The sequence below is a fragment of the Vigna angularis genome, chromosome 3 (assembly GCF_016808095.1).
Source record: "Vigna angularis cultivar LongXiaoDou No.4 chromosome 3, ASM1680809v1, whole genome shotgun sequence".
Classification (NCBI taxonomy): domain Eukaryota; kingdom Viridiplantae; phylum Streptophyta; class Magnoliopsida; order Fabales; family Fabaceae; genus Vigna; species Vigna angularis.
The window spans coordinates 26,363,047-26,374,197 of NC_068972.1; the positions used below are offsets into that span (position 1 = coordinate 26,363,047).

Below are 11,151 nucleotides of genomic sequence, written 5' to 3' on the forward strand. Positions count from 1 at the left end.
ATACTAATTTAAATCTCTTAGAAAAGTAACATTTAAAACTATATTTATTTAAATTTGTTAGTCAACAATAGACTTCAATAACTAACTTTTATTTACCAAATTACCACCGCACATTTTTTAAGTCTGTTTTCTTCTTAACATACTTAAATTCAAAAACTTAATAAGTTTATTTTGCACTAGTTTTTCATTATGCAAATGAAGAGCATGCACAAGTTCTTAGTTTCAATCATATATATATATATATATATATGCATTGATTGTGAATGTCTTTAGATTTGCATTTGAAGGTACATTGGGCTTGATGGAGACATGGCGTTCCACCACACAACACCTTGCCATCAACTTTCTTTCATCCAAATATTTAAAATTGATGGAAAGGGAGGCAAATTTGAATATTTAAAAATGACAAAAATTATCTTTAAGTTTTACACGTGTTAGTAAGCCAATCCACTTAACCCATCAACAAGTGGTGAGCTAATCCAGGTTGTAAAATTTCTAACTTACCATAAAGTGAGTCAGGTTGAGCTCAGTTTGACACCTCTGAATCCTTACACATTTGTATTTGCTCTCATCTCTTTGAGTCCTTCGAAAGGAATTGCTTGTAGGTGTCTACAAAATTTTCCAATACTAACTAACAATGATCGCATATATAATGAATATAATAATAAATTAACTATGTTTTATTTTGAACATAATCTTTATATATTAATAAACTTTTACTTGAATGAGTTGAATTCTATTTATATTATTTTAATTAAGGGTGACAAAATGGAAGGTGACTCGTGTGCCTACCAAAACAAGGTAGACCAAGTTGTAATATTTAACTTATTGGCTCAGCTTACCTAATTAACAACTCAAAGGGTGTTCAATCCATTTCAACCTGTTTGTCTGCTTATATATATTTTTAAATTATAAATAAAATATTAAATTTTTTATGTTATATTTTTTTAAAATGTAAATTGCAATAATATTGTCATTTAAATCATTAACCTTTACATATTAAATTCTAATTATTAATTATAATAAATTATTAGTTATAATAGAGTAGATTAATAACCGTTGTACACATAATTGTGGATTAATTTTGTTGATATAAAAATGCATACTTTTCACTCTTCATAGAGATTCACTAAACTTCTTGCTTACATACTCATTCTATATTATATCTATTAAATCAAACAATCAATATTTATTAATAGTCAAATCCATCGTGTTCCATTTTAAATATGAAAGGGATTATCAGTAGAGAAGTTCCCATTATGCATGTTTGACCCCAAGTTAAGGGAAGGAGCAAAATAATCTTTAATTAAGAAGTGAGTTTGTGCGTAAAAGAAGGAAAACATACTTGAAACGAAACTAAAAAGTTATAAACTAGAATATTTAGTAGATAATGTGTTAAAGCATCTTTAAAATATAAAATAACAAAAAATGGATACGTTCCGTTTACAACATGGCAGTAGTAAGTTAATAATTGTATAATTGAGCATAAAATAGGTGGTGATAGCACAATGGGTGGATTTGACCATTGCCCACACCTTTGTTTTACTATTGTTAGTGGATGCAAGAGAAAGGATAATAATCATTACATTAACTACATTATGCTTGATTTTACCTACTAATCTTACTCTTACTTTTGATCTTCATTGTTTGCAATTAATATTCAATTGCCCACAAATCGAAAATCCTCATCTCCATCAAAGTTTGTTTTATAAAGTTAATCAATAAAATAGATTAAAATTTTCGAATAGTTTATTGAAAAATGGAGTAAGCTATAAACAGCTTCTTCACCAATATAAGATGAAAACAAAATAAATAAAAGAATTGGAATTAGTATTTTTATAAACTAAATTAATATTTACATAAGTTAATTTATAAACATGTTCACAAGTAACTTTCAATTTTTGTTTTGTTCATAAATTAATGAAAAACATCCTTTTATTTTTCTTCTTCTTTTTTTCCATATATATAAATAAGTTCTTGATTTTTTATTATTTTTTTTCAATTTAAACATAATTAAAGAAATAAATTAAATATTTTATTAAAATGCGTATGTTTATAAAAAGAAGTTAATATGAAAGAAAATTGATGCAAAATGTTTCCAAAAGAAAGGAAGACTGAAATTAAAATTTGAAAAATAAGATTTATCTGAATTAAAATGTAAATATAAAAAGAAATAATAATTAATGTGGGTTATAAGTATTCAAAACTTATGTTTATTAGGGTAGTATTGTCACGGTTAATCACATTTTGTTTTACATTTTTTAAAAATTGAAACTAAGGATAATAGAAAATCATTAAATAGTAATCAATTTTAGAGATAGAATAATTGATAATGACTAATTTATATATTAATTTATAAGTTAAAAATTAGTGGTTTCTAAAATAATCATTATTATTAATAAACAAATTATAATTAATGACTAATTAGATTTTAAATTGGTCGATAATATAATTATCAAAGTTTTTATTATCAATTGAATTAGTATAAATTGAATTAGTATATAATGAATTAGTATATAAATTGGTCATTAATTAAATCACGAGTCTATAATTTATTCGATAAAAAGAAGAAAAATTAAACCAAATAAAAGAAAAAAGGTGAAGAAACTTTTCTTCTAAACAAGTTTATTTTCCTTAAATATGTGTCTTTATCCTTAATTAGAGTAAGGCCTCGTGAATGTTTTCAACTAGTCTTAGAAATTAATCGATTTATAAATTCTTGAATATTCAATTAAATTTTGTTTTGCAAAATAAATAAAAAAATAAAATAATCAATTAATTATATCTTAATCAACTTTAATCAATGTTTTAAGAACTCAATAAGTAAAACTTTTGATTTACTCTTTAATACATCTACTAATTTGAGAATAAAATAGTTTGAGATCATTTGAGTTATTTTCATTTGTTTAAAAATGCTTTCAAAAATTAAAAATTAAAAATATTGTGCTATTAAAATTGTCTTGTGAATTGCTTATGCTATGTAAATTTCTAGTATATTCTTTCCTATCTAAGTTGTTGAAATCTTTTCCCTTGATCCTCTTGTATGTTGAAGACTTAGTATCATCTTAGAGTGTTCTAAAAGCATGACATATCATCTTTGTGTTAAAAAGCTAATCTTGTATTGTTTGTTGTTTTGTAAATATAAAGATAATGGATTGTAAAAGTATACAACTTTTATATAACTTTTCTTCTTCTTGTATCCTTTTTTTTGTATTTTTGCTTATCAATCTTTTGTCAATCTTGATTTCCAAATGAATTGTATTCAATAGTTTCAATTAAAACCATTTTTCAAACAAAAGAAAAAGAAAAGGGAATTTTTTTAAAAAGTTTTCGAAATCAATTAATTTTAATTAGCTCAAGTTTGATTCAGTTATAAATTAAATTCAACTTCAATATAATTTATCTCGAATACCTAATCAATTAATACCATGAAAATTCTTCTCTCAGAGTGGTAGGTTCATCTTTATCTCATTACAATTATGTAACAGAAAAATAAATTAACTAATGTTGTGATAAGACTCTGAAAAATCCAGGCATTATCCTTAACATGATCAATATTGGGCTATCACTTTTCAACACGGTTCTACGAAGATAACAATAGTTGAAATTCTTATGAAACTTGGTACCTTCTACTCAGATCATAGTTTTGTTTGATCTGAGTGTTCTTCTTTTCTGACCCAAATTTGTTTAAGAGATTCCTAGAATACACCACTCCTTATCTCATGTTTTTCCTTAAACAACACTTCCAACTGCAAAAACTCAAACAAAACACGTTGTCTTATGTTTTCGGCATCTTATGACCTCGATATTTATATCATTTAAAACATACTATTATTCAATTAAATTAAAAAATGAAGATAAAAGTTTACTTTTACAATATTTTTTTCCTTTTCTCAATTTAAATTATAAAATATTATTGTTCTCTTACTTTGTTTCCCCTTGACCAAAGCGACCTTTCATTTCAATTAAAGGTCTATATGGAAATATTAGATAAAAGCTTCTTAAAAAATAGTTTCTCTTTAAATTAAAATGTATTCATGAGTTAAAAATTACATTTTTATTAGTTAATGAAAAAAAAATTCTAAAAATTAATTCATTCATAAATTATATTTTTTCCACAAAAGTTTAATTTTTTTTCTTATTCTTGAAAAAGAAAATCGAAGATGTTTTTATATAACTATCTTTCATGAATCCCTGTAGGCTTTGTGTGTCTTCAGTTACTTTTGTAGTTTGTTAGAAGTGTATGAATATTTAAGAAAAAATTATGCAATAAACTCTTATTATATGCATGTGAAAACTATTTGTTTTTTAATATAATGTGTAGAACTGATAGATGTATTTTTTTTTTTTTTACGTGACTTTCCTGCTTTTCAATGCTTGAGTCGCCTGCTTTGTTCGCTTGTATTCTTGACCAAGAGGGAGGTACCTTTCTAACGTAATCTTTCTGTCGTCCGATTCTTGAATCACCAGCACCGCTCGGTTTCACTCTTGACACCGGTCAGTTGCACTCTTGACCGGAGGGAGGGGAGGGGCAGGGGGGAGGTACCTGCAAAAGGCACTCCAACACTCAAATTAAGCGTAGTTTAGTGAATTGTTTATCACAATTGAGTATTTGAGTTATGGTCGAACGTACCTAGCTTTTAGAATGTTGTTAATCAATTATGGGTTTTTCATAATCAAACAAATCAGTAAAACTGCTATTTTTTTAGAATGTTGTTTGTTTTAATCGATTGTGGGTTTTTCATAATCGATTAAATCAGTAGCTGAACAACAAAAATGCCCAAAATACAAGCCCAAATGAAAAGTAACGTTTCCTAGCGAGTTCTAAGTGGGCATTCTATTCTTCTCTAGTCGATGTGGGACTTCCAACAACGTTCGCCCAAATACAAGGTCCAAAGAAAAGACTTATTTACATATTTACAAAGCCTAAGAGAAGGGAAGATAAACTAATAACTATTATCCACAAGAGTAAAGTTCTTTGAAGTCCTTCTTCTTCTTCCATTCTCCTAGCCCTGACTCATATTATAGCTTCCTAGATAGATTTACATCAAGCTCCCTGGATTGGTTTCCATCACAATTTTTGTTTGATGGGTACTATAGGTACACCTTTGATCCTGGAGGAAATAAACAACCAAAGTTATGGTTCCTTATATATCTTTCCAATTTGAGGACAAATCATCTTCAAGAGGGATTGTATGACGGAAACTCATCTAGGGAGCTTGATAGAAACCCATCCAGGGAGATACAACATGAACCATGCTTAAGAGAATGGAAGAGAAAGAAAGACTTTAAAGAGCTCTTCTTTTATGAAAGATAGTATTTTAGTTTGTCTTTCCGTTCTCTTAGATTTGTAAATATGTAAATAAATCTTTTCTTTAGACCTTGTATTTGGGTCAATTTTATATTTCATTTAGGCTTGCATTTCGGGTATTTTTTTTGGATCAGTCTCTCCTTTAATCGATTATGACTAAACCAGACAACTTTTTGAAAAAAAATATTTTTTTCTTATTTAATTGATTATGGGTTTTAGATAATCGATTAAAATAAACAGTTTTTAGAAAAAAACCATAATTTTTGCTCTTTAACTTGATTCTTAAGTGGCTATGTGAGCTAAGTGGTTCTTTGGGCTTGCTTGGACCTTAAGTAACCCATAGGACATAACTTAAAGGCTAATGCACCTTGTGCATGCATCTACACTCTTGAAGAAGGTTCTTGAAACTTTTAGATTTATTTCACTTTTTTCTTCTTTGTTAAGACTTGAGTCCACTCCCTCTTCTATAAATAGGAATTCTCAAGCATTGTACATTCAAGTTGGAAAATTTAGCAATAAAATTTTGCCAATATTGCAGTTCTCCCTTTCTAAGCTCACTAGGATAGTTTACTTCTTGACCCTTGTAACCTTTCCTTGATATTTGGCCTAACCTCCTTCAAGATACACTTCTAACCCATTCTCCACAATCCATTTCCTTCATCTTTACATGCTTTTGCCTCCAACACATCATATCCATGAAGTCTCCTTCAACTTGCTTGAAAAGGGTTTCTATCACTAGTTTCTATTACCATGTAAAGAAAAAGTCATATTACAATTTGTATTTACATTTCTCTTCATACAACTTGGTGTAAAAGAACAAGAAATTTTTCAAGTTTTCAGTTGAAGCAAATTCTTCATCCTCTCAACTCATTGTTTTTATCAACCTTAAGGTAGAAATAAAATTGACAAATAAAAAAGTAATGTATAATAGATTATTAGGTAAAGACATACAATTTACTACCATTAGGTAGAGACACTTGAATATCAAGAATACAGGTGGTTAAGAAGAAGAAAAAATTATGAAAAAAAATATGGTATGTAGCTAAATGTTATGATTTTTATCTAAATTCACCTTGTTAGTGAAATTGTCATATGAGGTCACATGGTTGAAGGTATATTAAGAGGAATCAATTTGTGATTATTGAAGAATACCTAAAAGTTATCAATATTGCTGATGACTAAATCATTGTCTAATATGTGTTTTTAGGGTTTAGGGTTTCAAATGCTCCATTTGAGTGTCTAGTGTTATAATAAAAATAATATTAACATTCGTATGTATTTCAAATAGTAAACTAAAGCTATAATTCCATATTACGAAATTGGTTTAAACATAACTCAATCTCTCAATCAAATTGTAAAAGAAAATTTGCATCCACTTATATTATCTCATTTGACCTAATTTTTAGTTAATGTAAGATCCCTAACATATACCTTCACATTAAGAACTAAAAATATCATGTATGACACCTTAAAGAGGAAGAACAACAAAGAATCACACACATAAATTGATGTGTTTCGATTAAAGTATTCATGAACTTGAATCTATATCCACGAGAGAATTTAGTATATATGATATACAATTCACAATTTCCCTACAACAAACTCATAAAACACATTTAGACTAACGAGAAGATAGATGAATAGTGTTTCTTATTACTGAAGTGAAAATTCACCTAAATGATTTCACCATACGGTTCACCCTTAACAAATGCTGAAAGACTAAACAATTTGCTAAGAGGATTTACCAAATATGATAGAAGTTACATATCAAATAGTACACGATTTAGAACAGTCAGACAATCTACTGGCCTTTAGGAAAAATTTAACAGAACAAATTTTCATAATTAGAACATATGCATAAAATATTGTTTTCCATGCGGTTTTACAGCATGAATTATTTTATTGCGTTTTTTTTTATCTTACTAAAAAATTATATAAATACAATATCCTTTTCTATTATGTTGTCTTCAGTTTGTCAACATCAACTGTGCAAGTATATAATTGACATTCTTTTCACATGAAATACCATTTATGTCAGATAGTAAATTATAAGTAAATGAGAGGGATTTTTCAGACACTGTTGCTATTATTATTAATGCTATTTGTCGTGTTTGAATGAACTATTGATCACATGAAGATAGTTTGTCTCACCTGGTTCGGTACTTAAAGTTTGGTATTTTGAAAAACATGTTTAACATTGGAATCTTGTTACCAATGCAATCACATGACTGTGTTCTGTTAGGACAAATATATACCATGTGGCTCTCTGATAAAAAGCAAAACTTCTCAGAAAATAATGATCTTCAATCTGACGCTACTTTTGTTCACGTACAAAAGAAACAAAACAAAATGTTGACTTTTACGCTGTTCTTTTTGCAATTACTCACCACTGTGGTTTACTTCTTCTGTGAATCAGGCCAATTGGAACTCAATATCTATGTCACTTTTTCTGTATTTCTTATTGAATTTTCATTTCCAAAGATATCTTTGGATGTTTTCGTTTTAGATAGTCAAAGTTCTTCAAATTCGCAATTTCTGTATTATAATTATTATTATTCTTATAAACATCCTTAATTATTTGAAGATGTGATTTTTTTTTCTTGCCAATTAATGTACCATCCTTCTACATTATAAGGCATGGCAATATATATTCAATATTAATTATATAACGATAAATAAAACAATATCCTTTTGTTTTTTTAAAAAAAACGGTTTAAATAATGAATAATATTAATATAAACACATTTTAATTTCATGAATTTTACAAGTCACAACATATCTGTTGTTTAGAAGATTTTAAAGCCACAAACGTTTATGAAATTCAATAAAGAAATAACGGTCAAATAGGATTTGTCCTAAACTTTACTTTTTGTTGAAAAACCCACACCTAAATATAAAATTAACTTATAGCACATAAGTAAGTGTACTTTTGTAAAATTAAATAAGACTCAGTTTATTTTTTAAGAATTTTATTGGTGACAAAAAGAATTATATTAATATTATTCTTCGATTACATCATCAAATGAAAAAGAGCTTAATCACGATCTTATATGATTCAAATGAAAAAAAAAAAAATGTGTGAAAGATACATGTGGTCATGTAAAAATTAGCCCAAATTTACCAAAATTATAAGCATATGTGATACAAACTCGTATGATAATTTATGGTAAATGACATGACACTACCAGCTTTGTTCTCCTTTATGCTCAGATTCCTCCAAAACATGTAACAAAAGGCAATTCAAGATTCATTGGTTTACAATAATCAATCATTTGGATAACACAAGTATCAGAAAGAAAATCAATCAAAACCCAATGATAAGGAAGCATTGTTTTCACTTTTAGCCACAAAAAATATGCAGCTTTAACAAAGGACTATATAAACTGGAGAATACCATGTTCTCTTGAATTCCTCATATTCCCATAGTTTCTTACGGAATCCCATCTCTTCCCTCAATGGCTGGTTCAACGAGCATCTTTTAGTGCTTGTCATAGTCTGAAATCATGCACAATTTCTTCCCCCAAAGGATTTGAATCTGGTTCCACTTTTGGTGGAGAATCTAGTTACCACAAAGTGACTTTAATGTTTTATGACATAGCATAGTATTGCATCCTCCAAGTATATATCTTCTTATCCCATACTCAAAGTTAAGCTCCGTGCGCAATATACACATACTCACACAAGCGTGGTTCTAAATCCACAACCAAAGAGATTGTTTGGTTGGTGTTTCCTCCAAAAATGGCAGTGGAAGAAGAGCTAACAAAAACGAAGGCCTTCATACGCCATGTTATCACTGGTCGTTGGTTCATGATCTTTGCCTCATGTCTCATCATGGCAGTTTCAGGGGCAACATACATGTTTGGTTTGTACTCCAACGAGGTAAAAACCTCGTTGGGGTATGACCAATCCACGCTCAACTTGATAAGCTTCTTCAAGGACCTTGGTGCCAACCTTGGAATTTTCTCTGGGTTGATCAATGAGGTAAGCCCCCCTTGGGTTATACTAGCCATGGGAGCCACTATGAACTTTGTGGGCTACTTCATGATATGGCTCTCTGTCACTTCACGGATTGCTAAACCCCAACTGTGGCAAATGTGTCTCTACTTTTACATTGGTGCTAATTCTCAGTCCTTCGCTAACACTGGTGCTTTGGTGAACTGTGTCCAAAGCTTCCCAAGAAGCCGTGGAAGTGTGATTGGTCTTCTAAAGGGTTATGTAGGTCTAAGTGGAGCTATTTTCACTCAGCTATACCATGCCTTATATGGTGACAACTCCAAAACTCTTATATTCCTCATTGGGTGGCTTCCTGCTGCTGTTTCCTTCATTTTCCTTCCAACAGTTAGGGTGTTGAGTATAACCCCACAACCCAGAGAGATCAAGGTTTTTTACCAACTTCTTTATATTTCACTTGGGGTTGCAGGGTTTCTCATGGTGTTGATAATTATACAAAACAGGTTGAGTTTCACAAGGGTTGAGTACATAGTGGATGGCATGGTGGTTCTTTTCTTGCTTCTTCTCCCACTTGGTATTGTGTTCAAAGAAGAGTTCAGACTTTGGAAGAACCAGAGCCAGAACCAGAACCAAACCGTCCCTGATCATGCAGATGCTGTTGCTGCTGCTTCTGCCTCGGTTATTGAATTGCCACAGCCAGAAGAAGCACATGCTGCTGCCTCTTCTCATCTGGAAGGGAAAAGCAGCTCATGTTTAAAGAACGTTTTCAAACCTCCAAAAAGGGGTGAGGACTACACCATCTTCCAAGCTATTTTCAGCATTGACATGTTGATTCTGTTCATTGCATCAGTGTTTGGTGTGGGAGGAACATTGACGGCTCTTGACAATCTGGGACAGATTGGAAAGTCATTGGGATACCCGAAAAAGAGCCTCACAACTTTTGTGTCTCTTGTGAGTATATGGAATTATCTAGGAAGAGCATCTTCTGGGTTTGCCTCAGAATTTTTGTTAGCCAAATACAAATTCCCTCGTCCCTTGCTCCTCACTCTGGTCATGCTTCTCTCCTGTGTTGGCCATATTCTAATCGCTTTTGGTATCCCAAACTCACTTTATTTCTCTTCAGTGATTATTGGGTATTGCTTTGGGGCCATGTGGCCCTTAATGTTTGCCATCATATCTGAAATATTCGGCCTCAAATACTACTCAACTTTATACAATTTAGGTGCTGTGGCAAGCCCTGTTGGAGCTTACATTCTGAATGTGAAAGTCACTGGTTTTTTGTATGATAAAGAGGCTTTGAAGCAGTTGAAGATGAAGGGACTCACAAGGCAAAAGGGAAAGGACTTAACTTGCTTGGGAGTTCAATGCTATAAGATGCCTTTCATCATAATCACTGCTTCAACCTTGGTTGGATCCTTTGTTTCCTTCATTCTAGTCTTAAGGACCAGAAAATTTTACAAAGGTGACATTTATCAAAAGTTCAGAGTTGAACCAGACACACCACAGAATCTTCCAACTTTTGCCACCACCACCACCACAAACTTCTCTCAAGAACCAGATAAAATCAACACCAAATAATGTATGTTCAATGCTTTACCTTTATTCAGTCAAAAAACTGGTCTTACTAAGTTCATGTTTAGATATTAAGCACCCAAAACTTCATTTATGTTCTTTTTTTGTTGATCAATGATCTCGTACCTTCAAAATGTAACTATACTTCTATTGTTCACAATAATCTCATATTACTTTGCGAAAATAACTGTGGTATGAACAAAATTTGAAAGTCCAACAATTGCTTTCGGTGGCAGAAATCGTGTACAAGCAAGCTCTTACATTATCTGTCACCGTTGTATAGATTTTTTATGGAGATTTGTATGTTCTTTTTTGTT

At 30.4% G+C, this 11,151-nt stretch overlaps 1 protein-coding gene across 1 annotated transcript; it reads left to right on the forward strand.

Annotated features, from left to right (window-relative positions):
- The first annotated feature begins 8,525 nt into the window (after window positions 1–8,525).
- LOC108325046 (protein NUCLEAR FUSION DEFECTIVE 4) lies at window positions 8,526–11,151 on the forward strand. The gene has a single exon (XM_017558033.2). The coding sequence runs from the start codon at window positions 9,050–9,052 to the stop codon at window positions 10,838–10,840; it is 1,791 nt and encodes a 596-aa protein (XP_017413522.1). The 5' UTR covers window positions 8,526–9,049; the 3' UTR covers window positions 10,841–11,151.

Bases quoted from the DNA above. Each gene is read 5' to 3' on its own strand.
- LOC108325046 (XM_017558033.2), top strand. From the start codon at position 9,050: ATGGCAGTGGAAGAAGAGCTAACAAAAACGAAGGCCTTCATACGCCAT.